The 16571-nt window shown below is 43.7% G+C and overlaps 1 protein-coding gene across 1 annotated transcript in view; it reads left to right on the top strand.

Moving 5' to 3' along the window:
* CLNK (cytokine dependent hematopoietic cell linker) overlaps nucleotides 1–16571 on the top strand; it is a gene marked incomplete at its 5' end in the record, with an annotated part of 103531 nt that overhangs the window by 7415 nt on the left and 79545 nt on the right. The window contains 2 exons of the mRNA XM_079919803.1: nucleotides 6494–6522; nucleotides 16264–16301. Coding sequence (XP_079775929.1) covers nucleotides 6494–6522; nucleotides 16264–16301 — 67 coding nt within the window. The remainder of the gene's footprint in view (nucleotides 1–6493; nucleotides 6523–16263; nucleotides 16302–16571) is intronic.

Raw genomic sequence — 16571 nt, 5'->3', positions numbered from 1 at the left:
TTTGTTTTCATCTTTCAACATTTGTCAGGAACACAGATAGCTTATACACAGGGATTACAGCTTACCAGACATGCTTTCTGTCCTCAAAAAACTTAAAATCTAGTTGAAGAAAGAAAAAACCCAAGTAAAATTTAAGATAAAATTTTTATAAGAAATTAATAACTCTACACTGCTTTTTAACTATACTAAGTATGCTATTAGAGCCAGCAGTGCTGCCGTAGGAGCTCAGAGGAGGGAAGGCCCAAGAGCCTTAGCACGGCAGGATGCTGAGGGGGTAGGAGTGGGGTTGGACCTCCCCCAGCCAAGAGGGTCATGGGGGGTTTGAGCTTTTTACGGTTCGGAATAATGCCAAACACTGTCAATGTTTCCCTCGGGATCGCTTCAGGGAGATGCATCCTCCCAAATATTTTTTTTGTAAAAACAAAATAGAACACAGGAGATTCTTAGAACTAGTCAAGGACATCTTTCACAAAAAATGAATCCATAACACTTCTACACTGTTGGTGGGAATGTAAATTGGTGCAGCCACTATGGAAAACTGTATGGAGGTTCCTTAAAAAACTAGAAATAGAACTACTATATGACCCAGCCATCGCACTCCTGGGCATATACCCAGAAAAGACAAAAACTCTCATTCAGAAAGATACAGGCACCCCAGTGCTCATCGCAGCACTATTTACAATAGTCAAGACACGGAAGCAACCTAAACGTCCATTGACAGATGAGTGGATAAAGAAGATGTGGTACATGTATACATTAGAATATTGTATGTTCATAAAAAAGAATGAAATAATGCCATTTGCAGAAACTTGGATGGACCTAGAGATACTAAGTGAAGTAAGTCAGAGAAAGACAAATATCATATGATATCACTTATATGTGGCATCTAAAAAAAATGATAAAATGAACATTTACAAAATAGAAATAGACCCACAGATATAGAAAACAAACATATGATTACCAAAGGGGAAGGAGGTGGAGGGATAAATTGGGAATTTGGGACTAGCAGATACATACTACTATATATAAAATAGATAAACAACAAGGACCTACTGTATAGCACAGGGAACTATATTCAATATCTTATAATAACCTAAAATAGAAAAGGATCTGAAAGAGAATATATATATAACTGAATCATTTTGCTGTACACCTGAATCATTATAAATCAACTATACTACAATTTAAAAAAGAATATTTCCATTACCCCTCCAAAAAGAGAATGAACCCACTTTTCACTTATTAAATATGAGTCTTGATCTGATTCCACCTTGGTGTGAATTTCATCTGCTTCAAAGGAATATGGAGTTGGGAGATGTTCTCCAACGTTGAATCTATAGTGAAAGTGAAGAACCTATTCCCAGGGGGATTTGTGTGGGAGGTGTGCACACCCGTGTATCAGGTTCCTAATGTGCTGGGCACACTCCAGGCCTTGCTGGGGGAGGGTGAGTCTGTGTATAGACCCCGACAGGGACTGCGGTGTGGCTCAAGGCTGTCTTACTCGAGGGATGCCCTCTTACCTGCACTTCCCTGCACCTGTGCACTTTGCCTTCATCCACTCATCCATCCTCTCCCTCATGCTCATTCAACAGCACGTTTTTGTGTACAAGCCATGTTCCAGGCACTGCCTTACGTACCTGGTCTCCCTTTTAGGAGTTGGGGGCCTGGTGTAGAAGGTTTGAGAAACGGCGTTGTGCTCTGTTCTGGTGATACAAGTGTGAGTTCCACCAGGCAGGTGCTAGGTGATCAGAAGAGAGCTTTGGTGGCCACGTGGGGAGGAAGAAAAACACCCAGTGTTGAGGGCTGTCACTACCTCTTACTAAGACTGTGACATCCCAGTCCTTCCCTTTCCACTCCATCATATGCGCTCCTGAATCACCTTCCTAACATGTGGCTCTGAGCATCCTTTATCCTCTGCCTTGCAAAGCTCCATGACACCTCGAGATTGACACAGTCCTTCCAGCTTATCCTTCAGGTTACCTACTCTCCAAGCTCACTGTGCATTTCCACACCTTAGCTCCCATGGCTCCCTGATGCAAACCCTACCCTTCCCTCAGAGAGGTGGAGAGAAAAGGGTGAGCCCTGCCATCAGACAGGCTGGATGGGAAGCATGACACCAGTGACTCCCCCATGAGATTGACCTGGGCCTCTGTCAATCCATGTGCAAAATGAAAAGGCCAGCTTGTGGTCCCATCCAGCATAAACATCCCATCATAGCCCTAACACTGAGATAAAGATACTGTCCAACAAGAATTGCTAGGAAGTTTGGGTGAAATGATTTCTGTAAAGTGCACAATTCCCAACATGGAGTAGATAATGTTCAAAGAGCAGGAAGATGAGAATGAATTGAGAAACTTTACCTCCATTTTCATTTCTTTCTGGTTTATATTGAAAATGAGTTTACTGACTCTTAAAAAGATCAATCATCTTCCCCCAAATGAGAGAATTTTATTCTAGTCTTTTCCTTTCAGGGGCAGAGCTTAAAGTGAGGTATGGAGCTGAGCCAGTTAATCTTGGAGGTTTGAGAGGGGGGGATGAAATCACCCCAACCATTCCCCAAGGGTTTTGCTGCCGCATTCTGGACCAGTGGCGGGTGCCTGGGGAGACCCAGAGGGGCCCACACACACCAGACTCAAGGATGTGATGAGGAATTAGTCTCCATGCCAGGAGCCTGACCCTGGAGACAGGACCAAGTCCCATCTCTATGGGACTGGAATAACACACCATCCAAACTCTGTTCCCATAGATAAGAGAACATGGGTACACTCTGCCCATTCCACCAGATCAAGTTCTCCCAGGCAGCGAGGGTGGGGGGAGTTTAATTTAGTACCCTTTAAAAATTATTAAACCTTTTAAATTATTAAGAAGTATTAAAAATTCAAAATAATTTAGAAATTGAACATCTTCATTTAAAATGAGCCTTAAATATTGAAAACCACAAACCTCTGGAGGCCAGCTTTGTTCAGTTCATACTCCATGCCCACCACGTGGACGGCTGCCTGTCCAAGTAGAAATAGAGAGGGAGACCTGCTTCACTCAGGCCCAGATGCAGAAAGGAGCAAGCGGGTGGGAAGGGCAGAAGGATGGCTGCCAAGCTACACACCATCCAGCTGCAGCTCGTGCACATGTGGCCGTGTGATGGATGCTGTTGACTAAAGGAAGCCGGGGAGCATCTTTGTAATTCCCTGGCAAGAGGCAGCTTGCTAACACATGGGCCTTCCTTGAGCACTGAGAGAACACATCAAATCTCCAGCAAGTTTGCAAGCAGCATCTTTCATTAATCACCCTGGGCTGTCAGGCTGCAAAGAGTGTTAACACAGGAGCCTTTTCAGAGTGCCTGTCAGCTGCCGGTGTCGAGATATTGTCTGCACTCCAGCGAGACAGAGCCGTGGAGTCCGGCACGCCTCCCCAGACCCCTCCTTCCAGCCTCCCTCTCCGCTTTCAGGCTCAGCTGAAATAACAACATCGTTCCCTGCTCTGCCACTGCTTCCTCTGCTAATCCGTTTGGCTTGCAGTGACACACAGAGGGCCCTGGGGTGCACCGTCCCAGAGGATACGACATATGAATGAGCACCATCGCTCTGGGGCCCCGCCAAGAGGAGTCAGCAGATAAACCGCTTCCAGACAGCCTTACAATTAGGAGGAAGCTTCCAGACGCAGGGAACTCAGTGGGCTGAGTTGTTGCATCGGCTAGTAATTAATAAGGCCAGTCCCGGTGCTCAGTTGCTTGCTGTGCCACTTTAGACACGTCACTTCTCTCTTCTAAGCTTTAGCTGCATCTGCAAAGTGGGGAAATCCCACCAGCCAGAACTGAGCCTTGCTTGTGCCTGAACAGGCATTTTTCCCTTCAGATCCACCCTTTTTAGCTGTCCAAAGACCTCAGTCCCACCTCCAAGAATCTGAAACTTGGAACCACGAATTGGACATTACCTCCAACACACTTTCAACGTTAGTGACCTTTGATTCTAAAACTCGGGTGAGGGGAAAAATAAATAAAATAAAAATAAAAGTCAGCTGAGGCCAAGGTCGGAAGGAGGATGCAATCCTAATTTAAAACCTGAAGTGTGTACATGTCAGTCCCAAACTCCCAATCTATCCCTCGCCCCCACTCTTCTCCCCTGGTAACCATAAGTTCATCCTCTAAGTCTGTGAGTCTATTGATTTGTTGTAAATAAGTTCATTTGCAACATATTTTTTTAGATTCCACATATAAGCAATGTACATGTACATACTGCTGTATTTAAAATAGATTAGTTCTAACAAGGAACTACTGTATAGCACAGGGAACTCTGCTCAATATTATGTAATGATCTAAATGGAAAAAGAATTTGAGAAGGAATAGATATCTGTATATATATAGCTGAATCACTTTGCTGTACACATGAAACTAATCTAACATTGTTAATCAACTATACTCCAATATAAAATAAAAAGTTAAGGAAAAAACAAACAAAAAAATGATCTCAGGTCATCCAATGGAAAAGTACGGGCATTGTGATAGGGCGGACATGCTGAAGGAAAGGACAATGACTTTGAAATAACATAGACTAAGGTCAAGTGGTGGAAGCAGATTTAAAACTCAATTCATGTCTAATCTTCAACATGATTCTGATATACGTCAATGGATTGAAAAATAAATCCTGGATGTATTGATGTGTCATGATAAAATGTGACAAAACAAAAACAAACAAACAAACAAACAAAAGCCCTGAAGCTCCTCCTAGGATCCCGGGAAGAGGGTGCCTCGTATTCAAAGTCCCTGGGCTCAGGATTGCATCCTGCCTGCTCTGAGGCGCTGCTTTCTGTCCGTGGCCTGGCCTGCCCTGCCTGCATCAAGCTCCCTGTACACAGTCGCAGAAACATATCATTTCCATGTCACATGTCAGGAGCTGCAAGTCTGGGGAGTCTTTTGAGGCTCTAATCAAAGACCAAGATGTCAGGGAAGGGGCTGCGAGTGGAAAGTGTCAAAAGAGATCTCTCAGGACCCAGATAAATGATCTGCTCCTTCCTGACTGATTTACTGTTAATTTCTGCAGCATCTCAGGCAACTTGAAAGAGCGCCAAGAGCTAACCACAAAGCATCCCAGACGGCAGCTGCAAAATCCCTCCAAAGCATGACTCTCCACTGCCTGCAGGCAAGGGCCCCAGGAGGCAACAAGGATCTGCGGGTCCAACAGGCTGGTGGCAATTCTCTTGCTTCCCGTGGGACTGGGCAAGTCATGGAGCCCTCCGAGTCCTCTGTTTCCTCGTCTATAAACTTGGGACAGGGAGAGCTACCCAACAGAATCACTTTGAGTATTAACGTGGTGAGCAGAGAGCAACAGTCTGAGCTGGAAGTGGGACACGTGGGCTGTGATCTCCTGGTAACTATTATCTCCTAGTTTAACTATTCTGTGCCCGGTGTCGCAGCCACCAATGAGGCCTCATAAATATTTACAGCTGGCGTGTGTTGTGATGCTCAATTAATTGCTCCCGTGACGCACTTTGAGAGCCTCAGAGGATAGGTGCCATGCAAAGGGATTATCAAAGGCACAAACCAGTAAGCTCACAGAAGCCGCATCCTTCTGAGCTTTCCATTGCCCCAGGGCTTTTCAGATCATTGCCCCAGATCTAGGGGAAATGTGCTTTCAAAATCACACTGTCCAAGGCGGGATGTGGCAGCCAGGAGAAGACCTCGTTGGTCTTTCCAGATAACTTACCGCCGAAGAAATGCAAACGGCCCAAAACCATTTGAAATAAATAATAGTTAATCTAACTAGGCATCAGGGAAGTGAAACAGATAAAATAAGGAATCAAGTAGGAAAAGTTGTTTTAAATGGTCGTAGATTTAATGGTGGTAAGATATGTTGAGATGGTCACTTCACACTCTGTAGATAAGAATATAAATTCATTCAACCCATCCAGAAGGCACCTGAGTGATATGAAACAAGGGGCCTAGGAGACCCACATTATCATTATCAGACACCTTCATCGCAGTTGCACTTGATAGAGTCTCTCCATGGAAACACTCAGAGATCAGATTAAAAAGGATATCATGTTGCAGCAAAGGTACACACTGCAACATGATTTACAATTGTAAAAATGAGCAGGAACCTAATTTCCCTCTCCAAAAATCACACAGCTGATAAATACCATGTTTTCGAGTAACAAAGATCTGCAATGCATTTTTAACATCAGGAGCCTATACATTCTTTTATATTGTTTTTAGACATCTGTATATTGAAATGCATGAAGACGTCTTCATACACGCGTGCACATATGTGCCTGAGATTCGCCAAAATATCACCTGTGGTGTTGACTGTTATTTTCTTCTCCATGCATTTTTCTATGTTCTCTGTAATGAGATGTTCCTTTCGGTCTAGAACAGCACAAACATAAAGGAAGTGTCCCATAAGTTGATTTGTGATCTGCGTTTGATGACTACCCACTCCTCTGGGGAGGATGGTGAATCGCTTGCAACTGACGCTTACCTTGGTTCTCTTTTCTGCCCTAGGTCGTGGCCTCGAATCCACAGTGTCACAGGTGAGTCAGGGCCCCCCAGACACCTAAGCAGTGGGAATGTTAGCAGGAGTCTGTTACTCTTCTTTCCATTCTTTTGTTTTTCTTTGGATAAAACTATTGGCCGGTTCAAGGTGACACTGGTTACTTAGGGTCTTTCCCTCTGGTGGCTCCCAGGCTGGAAGTGTGTGACATCCACAGCTTTGGAGGCTGCAGACGGCGCAGGAATCCTGGCTCTCCATTTCTTAGCTGTGCAGCCTTGGATGAAGCACAGATCCCTGTGGGCCTGAGTTCCTTCAACTGCAAAATGGGTATAAGTCTGCCTGAATGCCAGTATTGTGGCTACTCATCAGTGTTCATTCAACTAAACTGTACATAATGGGCTCCCCCCAAAATATGTGTTGAGTAAGTGAATGGGTCAGAAACCACATTTTATGCTTCTCCTGCATCTCTTTTCAGAGCCCAGTTCCTGTTACTAGACACAGAGTAAGACGCCACTAAAGTTTGAATAAAGTATATACTTACTTTATAAAGTAAAGTAAAATAAAGTATACTCATATTGGAGTATTATTATATCAAGGAAAGTCCCATAGGACTAACTAGAAAACTGGTGGCTAGAAATAATGACTGGAATGAGACATAAAAAAAGAGAAATAGGGAGCTCCCTGACAGTCCAGTGGTTAAGACACTGCGCTTTCACTGCCACGGGCCTGGGTTCGATCCCTGCTGAGGGAATTAGGATCCCACAAGCTGTGTGGCCCATAATAAAAGAGAGATAAATAAAAGAGAGAGAGAAATACAGGAAGTGTGCAAAGAAGCAATAGATGCATTGGGAGTGATGTCATCTGCAAATCAATTCACAGGATTCATTATAGCACATGTTGGAGAATATAAGCAGCACCCAGCCACCCAGGGTGGCTTGCACAGCAGGGAGGAGAAGGAGGAAAAAGCAAAATCAATGCTGCAAGTAGGAATATAAATAAGAGACAAATGAGCACCCAGCTCTAATCCCTCTTGCAGAACGTGTTTTTCTTCTGAAGCTTCTCAGGTCCTAAGAAATGTTACATTCTCTCAAGGTAGATGTTTCCAAACTGTACTGAGTCCTTGGTGTCAAAAGTAGCCCCCTTCCAACTACTTGTCACCTCTCAGACCTTCCTACCATCCACTTAAAGTCTTGGGGGGACTGTAGAGAATTCTAAAGGGGATGGTGCTTGGAAATGAGGTTGCTAACCTGATTCGGTGACTGGTGAATTATAAATGCGACCTGTACCCCTCCCCCTTTGGGCTCGTTCTCCACCTGCCTTAAGGTAGAAAAAAAACTGACAGGGGGGATTCCATTTCATTAACAACATTCTAGAGACACAAGCAGGGAAAAGAAAACAAATCAAAACCCCCCAAGAGTCAACTGAGATAAAGCTGCCCAGACCTGCCCATAGGCACTCAGATCCGTACCCTGACGAAAATGCTTAGCAAACCACACCACCCCAGCCTATGCAAGCTTAGGCACCAATGCCAGTGTCTACTACACTATAACAAAACGGATATAATTAAAGATGCACACGATGATTTGCATAAGAGACTGCTCATCGTGGTGCTATTTATAACATTCCCAGATACTTTAAAGTTGTTTGCAATTTTTTACCATGGGATTTGTTGAAAATGTGGTAGGGCATCTATATGAAAGAATACTACATAGCCATTAAAAATGATGACGTTGAAGCATATTCAGTGATGGGTATGTTATAGCATGCTATTATATGAAAGGGCAGGCAAGAAAACAGTGTGCATACATTTTGATCATATATACATAGATTATGTCATGTGTGTATGTGTTGTTAGTGATTTTCTGTAATCAAATATTTATAGTTGTTATCTTGGTATGGGGACGTTATAGTGATTTTTATTCTCCTCTTTTTTGCTTACCTGTACCTTATAATTTTTCTACAGCAGCATTTTTTTGTATACTAAAAACAATCTATCAAAAAAAAAATTCTCTAGGCCTGGAGAAGACAGACACATATTCAAACTTGGATAATCTGTCTGTCAATACCAACATCTTCTATGAAGTTGATATATAGAGAACAGGGTCGTGTTTTTCCATAAAATAAACTCGGGAGATTTTCTCCTTCCACTTAATAAAAAATGAAATTGAGAGGATAGCCCTATTTAGAAAGTGAGGCTTTCTGTCTTAAGTTACCACACACAATAAAAACTGATAAAGATGTATATTGGTTGACTCAGACAGACTAGAAATTTCATTTTGTCCAGGAACACTTGTTTTGTTTTGTTTTTTCCTAAGGAAATCAATCTTTTTTTTTTTTAATTTATTTATTTTATTTATTTATTTTTGGCTGTGTTGGGTCTTTGTTGCAGCACACCAGCTTTCTCTAGTTGTGGCAAGCGGGGGCTACTCTTCGTTGCGGTGCACGGGCTTCTCATTGCTGTGGCTTCTCTTGTTGTGGAGCACAGGCTCTAGGCATGCAGCTTCAGTAGTTGCGGCGCATGGGCTCAGTAGTTGTGGCTCGCGGGCTCTAGAGTGCAGGCTCAGTAGTTGTGGCACACGGATTTCATTGCTCTGCAGCATGTGGGATCTTCCCGGGCCAGGGCTCGAACCCATGTCCCCTGCATTGGCAGGCGGATTCTCAACCACTGTGCCAACAGGGAAGCCCAGGAAATCAATCTTAAACGTTGGTTTTTCCCACTTCTAAAAGAAAAATTAATACAAATTTTAGGACTAGAGGGAGGAAAGGCGGGTATGGAATATGTGAGCATCCAGTGCCTCCTTCTGGCCATTTCTAGATAATTCAGTACCTGTGTTAATTTATCAGAGGCTGGTTCTCTCCAAGATGTTGAGGAAATTGGTGAACAGAAACAAATTGAAACGTTAACAGTTGAATTGCAGGGAAAAGGTGTCCACCCAGTTCTTATAAGCACAAGCCAGTACTCAAATCATCTAAGGTTGATATGCCCAAGGATTTACAATGTCTTCACAATTCATCATGTATCAGAATGACAGCAGTGAAAAATGCGTCTCATCAAGCCCACGCCAGGGTTTATGCTTTGGTAGAGCTATAGTGAGGCCAGAGAATCCTTACCTTTAACACGATAATTCTAATTCAGGTAGTTCTAGGACAGTCTTTTGAGAATCATTGGCTGAAGCAAAAACTTATATAGATAGGTGGATGAAAACTATCAAAGCTGTCTCCACCAAGAGGCAGCTGCCTTAACTATCACCGTTCATTCATCCATCCATCCATTCATTCAACCAATTGTGGTAGTTCCTTAATGTGACAGACACTCTAACCAGCTTTGGCCGCAAGCTTTTAAAAAAGGAAATAAAAATGAAAATCTCTGGGGACTCAGCTAGTCTGAAATTCTAAAACTGTGCTCTACAGATGAGGAAACTAAGAACTAGAAAAGGGAAGTGAATTTCCAAGAGCCATCTAGTGAGAACATTAAGCCTGTTCTCACAACTCCCAATACATGTTTCCCATGTAACTGTGAGTTTAGACTATTTGTGACTTGGAATTCACAGTTTATAATCTTCAGATCAAGAGACTGTGGTTCAGTGAATAAAACCAAAATTCCCAGAAGTGCTAGATGACTGAGCTGATAGATACATAGGTAGATAGATAGATAGACAGACAGATAGATGATAGATGACAAAGTCAATATATAATAGATATATAACATACATACATTATATGTGTGTATATATATTCTATATCTCTATTTCTGTCTCTTTCTTTCCCTTCCTACTTCCCTCTTTTCTTCCCTTTTCTTTCTCTGCTCCCCTTGACTATACAAGTCATAGTCAAGGCTTATTGGACATCATAATCCTTTACTCAGAGACAGTGAAAATAACTCTAGGTAAATTCCTTCCTGCCTTTCCCTATAACCATGGATCGATGCCAAGCTGAAGATGTTCGAAAGTTTGGGAACTGCCAGGGTAAAGAGTGTAAACTATCCTACTCCACCATAGTGAGAGGAAGATCAGGTCAATGCCCTCCATCCCCAAATACTTTCAAGTTTTTAAAAGATAAAAATGGAGAAAGGCAGCATCTTGTAGAGGAAAGAACCAAGGGCTGTAAGTGTGGAGCTCAGAGTTTGTATACTGGTTCTCTCATGATACCGGCAAGCCCTAGGATCTGTGAATGAGAGAAAATGAAAAGAAACTAACATAACTTTGTGCCAGACCTTTTATAAACTTATCTAATTTAGTTGTAAGGTACAGATTTTATTATCCTTGCTGTATAGATCAGCTAAATGAAGCCCAAGTGAAGTTAGGGAACTTGTAAAGACACCAGTAGTGTAGAACTCAGATCCATCATAGCACACATGTTAAGTTAGGCACCAAATATTGTCAGCCTCGGTTTTCTCAGTCACTGAATCCCAGAGCTTCACGGCTAGAAGGGACCTCAGCTTGAAGAACCCTTCTGAAGAACTGACTGGTGCTCGTCAACACAGCTGAATGTTGGAAAAGGCACATACTTTGTTTGAAAATGGGCACTAAATAATGACCAAGATATAGATCTGAAGATCTAAAGATCTGGATTGAGTGAAAAAGATTTGGCCATGAAGTTGAACTTGAGAAGACATGAAACACAGAACACAGCAATTCCTTAGTGGCGCACTGAGCCAGGGAGTTACTTATATACGCTTCTCAACAGCTATTTGGGGTAGATACTCTTATTCCCACCCGGCTTACAAGCTTGCCTGAGGTCACACGGCCAGAAAGTGAAACGGCCAGGATTTGAACCTAGAACTTCTCATTCAGCTTCTGTGAAACATGTGTCCATGCCTTTGCTCAGAGGCTCTGCTACGTTATTGGTGAGCACCAAGACTGATTTAAAAAAAAACATTTAAGGCTGCAAGACACTTTAAAAAAGAAATCGTGGGGCTGAAACATGACACATGTTTATGTATTTTTTTTATGTAAGTCAAGACCAGAGGCAAGCAGTCTAAGGCTGTTTGGCAACTCTTCTCCTCAGGGTCCTCAGAGACCCTGCCCCTCCTGCATCCCTCCCCGCCTCAAGTTGGCCTCCATACCATCACCTAAAATAGTGATGTCTGCGCTCTGGGCTGCAGGAGGGATGAAGGGAAGGAGAAGAAGGAATGAAGGCTGCACAATAACTTCCCTCAAGAAAGTTTCCTGGAAATGGTGAGTTGATTTTCCACCTCTTCCATCAACCAAAACTTGAACTCATGCCCACATGAAGATTAGGACAGGTAATAAGGACTTACTCAAGGTGGCCATGTACCCAGCCAACCAGGAGGAGTTCTAGTACAGAGAAGCAAGGGAAAAATGGATATGCGGAGACACAATGGTCTCTGCTCTGGAGCACTTAGTGACGGGAAGTTGGGATTCACTGGCCTCTTGTTTTTTTCTACATTTTTATAAGTCCAGCTGGCAGCCTCTGGAATTGGAGGCAACCCTAACCCTCACCATTCCTCTCTCCCCCTGTGCCTCTCCCTCTGAAGTTTCTTGACTGAAATGAAAGCAGAAGCTGGTTTCGCTTGGGGAACCTGTCTGGTTTAGAAATACAGTCATCTGAAAGGCCTGTTAACTCATTTCCCTTCCTAGAGAAACAGAAAGTTCTAGAACTCTGCAGGCTTCCTACTTTTACCCTTCTTCTCACACCAGGGAAGCATATTCTCTTCATGGGACTAGTTCGGGATTTTCTTCACCTTTGCCTATCCCATGGCAATGGCACTTGGGTGCTCAGCCAGCTACCCTGCCCCTTTAAAGGTACTAAATGGGGACGTAGACAAGGCACCAGCCTTGCACCTCCAGGGGCTTAAGTTCATGGAAGTGTTTATACGTGAAAATAGCCTGAGAGTCTCTCTTCCTCACTTTATTTAACTCACATGGCTCACCTTCCACTGGACAAGGGTGAGAGCTTCTATGTCACTAATTCTCAGACTTCTGAGACCAGAATAAGTATCACCATAGGAGCTTGTGTAAAAAGCAATTGATTTGTTCAGGGGCCCAAGTTTGCTTTCTTTCTTTCTTTTTTATAAAGCATCCAAGATGCCAATGGTCAGGGGACCTAAATTTGATGGGCATTGGTTGTACACCTTTGTCACACCTCTGCAGGCATGAGGTGTCCATGTTCACGACTAAAGTCTGGGGTAATTGCCTGTCAGTCAGGAAACCCCCCGAGCTTTACATGACACATATTCATCTTCACTTCCCCCTTAAAAATAACTGTTAGGGAAATGTTGCCTTTTGTAAAAAGATGTTTCCTTGAGGGTCACGCAGAAATCAGTTGTTCTCTGTGGCTGTTTTGTTCCAGAGGGCGATGAGGGACCCTCCACTGTCACAGCATCACCATCACTCTTCCAGGATGGTGATGTGGAAAGCTACTAAGCAGCTTCCCTCATCTTTCTAAAAAACGGCTCTGAGAAGCCAATCTATCCTTCAGTTCCAGGAAGACTCAAAGACTGGGAAGAATTTGGGGGACTGTTACTATGGTGAGGATCTGGGCCCAGCAAGAGGGAGCGCCAATATCAAGTTCGCTCAGCAAGGGAGGGGATCAGGTTCTAATGAAAGTTCTGTCGCTGGTTCCAAGCTCTGGGTGTTTCCACAGCCGACTGCTCATTTATTGTCACTTACCATACACAGGGTTACAGGAGTGATCAAGAGCCTGGAATCTCACCACTGCCTCGGGGGAGACAGGCACCACCGTCTGTAACTGTGTGATATATTCATTGGCTTGCTTTGTTCTTACATGCTAAGGAGAAGCTGAGCAGGGTGTATTCATCAAGGAGGACTGACATCTATAATGCAGAAACTACAAACGTTAGTAGTTTAATAAAATAAAGGTTTATTTCTTGCTCACATCACAATCCAATGTAAATTGAAGGAGGCCTTTTTCCAAACATTCATTTGGGATTCACTCTCCTTTTACCCAGTGGCCTCCATCATCCCTGAGGGCCTTGGGGTCCTCTGCCTCTGGCCAGCCACTGAGGCGGGAATGAGAGGTGGAGAGTCAAGCGGGCCAGCCTGGAGTGGAATCCATCACACCTGCCTCATCCCAGTGTCCATAGCTCCATGCCAAGACCGCCCAGTGCAAGGGATGCCAGGAACTGTGTGCCAGCCGAGCGCCCACAGGAAGAGGAAAGGGGGTTTGGTGAGCACACAGCATTCTCACCACTGCCAGGCGCCTGAGCTAGTGATGACGGGGGCTGGAAGGTGCTCTTTAATTTTTAGCTGAGATTGGTAGTCAGGGAGTGTCCTCCAGAGGAGATGACATTTCAGACACAGTATGATGGGTGAAAAGTATCCAGGCCTGGGCAGAGCTGAGGAGAGAACTTTCTGGACTCGGGGACACATGCGACATCTCTGAGGTAGATGTACTGGATGAACTTAAAAAGAGGCTGATATGGTTAGAGCTCAGAGGAGGAAGAAACTAGAAAGAGATGAGATCAGAGACAGGCCAGGCGGCAGGCTGGCCTCTGGGAGCAACGGCAGGGAATCTGGACTATGTTTCATGGGCCATGAATGACACGTGCTGATTTACAGTTTTAAAACTATGCTTTTAAAGTTGCATTTGCAGAACTCTGCATTGTTCATAAAACAGGTAGGTACTGAGGGAGATAGAGATAAAAGATCATTCCTTCCCTATAGAAGGGCAGTGGACTTAAACAACAAAGAAGTAATCAGACGCTGCTTCTTTTTATTTGCATAACGGTGAGTAAAACAGAAAATGACGGCTGTAACTGATTCAGTGAGATTACAGTGACCTGTAGTGGTCAGAAAGTGAAGCCCCAGGAGGATCTCAAAGTTTACTGAGCATTTTGGAAAACAAAATGGAGGAGGCAGGGACTCCAGGTGGAATCAACACGAGCAAAGACCCAGAAGTGGCACGCAGCATATTTGGGGAATCCAGGAGGGTCTCAGACTGCAATGCTGCTGAAAGAAGAGATCCTCACAGCTCTCCATGAGAATGTGGGTATAATGACTATGTTCAATGAAGCCAATATCCTAAAATGAAATGATATTGAACCCTGAATTAGACAGTGGAGCTGCTCTTCTAGATCACAAGTGCCAGAGCCGATCCCCAGTAAGTCTGTGCTCATTTGTGCCTGCCAGACCAGCTGGTGTTTAATGGGTGACATTATTAATTTAACTCAATTCATGAGAGAGTACAAATTGCTAAAGGGCTGGAAAACCTGTAGGTTTCTCTGCCAGGGATCTCACTATGGGTGTAATTGTGCTGGGACAGGGAGATGTTATTAGTGCCCCGGGGTAGTGTTTGCTGCTGGTCCTACCACCAGAATAGACTGTAACTGGTGGCAGGTGCAGACAGGATTCTCCTCCTCCTGGCTCATTATCTCAAGGAGATTAGCTCTGGCTTAACATTTCGCCCATGCACTGGTCCTAGGAAAATTCCATAGAACTGTGTTTCCACTGAGCCAAAGTTTCATTAATTTATACATTACACCCTACAGAAGACTTTAGCATGCTGGCACAAATTCACAGCTATTAATTTTGTATTTTGGTATGGGAAGAGAATTCAGGGTGAAAGGACAAAATTTAAGAACATGATGAAGCCAGACCAAAAGGTAGAAATACACATCATACCATGGTCCTCTGCACTATTTCGACGCAGGCTAGAGATTTGCCCTGAGAGTCTTAACAACTAAAGGAGGAAGGGATATGTGATCTCTTTTAAAATTGATGCTTTCCATTAAATCAAAGCAAAGAGGTATGCAGCTTCTGGTCCTGAGACCTACTAGAAACTTCTCATATATGTGCTAATAAAGAGAAGATGATAAGAACATTTTCTGCCTACAATGTTCCCAAATTCAGACTAACAGCGTGAAATTATACTGCAATTTAGGAAAATGAAGTGTATGAGGAAGCAAAAAAACCTGCAGGTCATGTGAGCAATTCTTTGGTGGTTTTGCATAATCTGAGGGTAAAATGTAAAACATCGAGCACTGAGTACACCAGATGACCTTCTGGCAATCTTTCATAGAACAAGTCCAAGGGAGGAAGTTGAGTGTCAAGAAACATCTGCTGAACGTTTATTCATCAAACTCCTATCAAGAACTCATTTGGGGCTTCCCTGGTGGCGCAGTGGTTGAGAGTCCGCCTGCCGATGCAGCGGACACGGGTTCGTGCTCCGGTCCGGGAAGATCCCACATGCCGCGGAGCGGCTGGGCCCGTGAGCCATGGCCGCTGAGCCTGCGCGTCCGGAGCCTGTGCTCCGCAACGGGAGCGGCCACAACAGTGAGAGGACCGCGTACCGCAAAAAAAAAAAAAAAGAACTGATTTGGTCAAGAGGGCCCTGCACCTCAAGCCAGGGATAGATGAATAAGTAGATATGGCCCCTACTCTTAAAATATGTAGAGTCTGTTGAAGAAGACAATGTGTGGACAGATTATTGCAAATGCAATGTGTGCCAGAGGGCAAGGGGAAACACATGTGGTCATTGGCTGAGATGCTGCTGAGTCATCACTTTGGGTGCTACTGATTGGGGGGCAGCGTTCCTTCTAACATTGTTTCTCTTTCAACGAGAAGGTTAGCTTGCTGTGGAAAGGCTTCTTAGTCGGGAATTGATTCTCTTTCCTCCTTTTCCATCGCCCCTGTTATGTAAGAGCAGCTGATAGAATGAGAAGCATGGAAATGTGCACTTCATTTTGAGCAATTACAGTCAAGAAAAATTAATTGAAATGAGCACAAGATTTCTGGAGAAAAACAAGGGCCCAGTCTTCCCAATGTTTTGCAATAACATTTTGGTCTCTTTTTGTTGGCAGGCCAGTACCAGACTATTAATGAGCCTCTTCTTGACAGCGTAAGTCAGCTGCTTTCCTTACCTATTTTGTCAGTGTTTGATATTTACAAAGTAAGTGGCTTTTATCAAGGTACTTAGTGAATTTAAAACAACTAAACTTTTCCAAATGGCATAATTCCCTGGCAGAGAAAACTGCGTTTCAGTTCTTGGGTAGAAAACTGTATTCCTACAATATATGTAAATCAAATCATCATGCTGTATGTCTTAAACTTATACAGTGATGTATGTCAATTATTTCTCAGTAAAACTGGAAAAATAAATATTGAGGCA

The sequence above is a fragment of the Stenella coeruleoalba genome (genome assembly GCF_951394435.1).
Source record: "Stenella coeruleoalba genome assembly, chromosome: 4".
Taxonomy (NCBI): Eukaryota; Metazoa; Chordata; class Mammalia; order Artiodactyla; family Delphinidae; genus Stenella; species Stenella coeruleoalba.
This window is presented reverse-complemented; position numbering and strand designations above follow the sequence as displayed.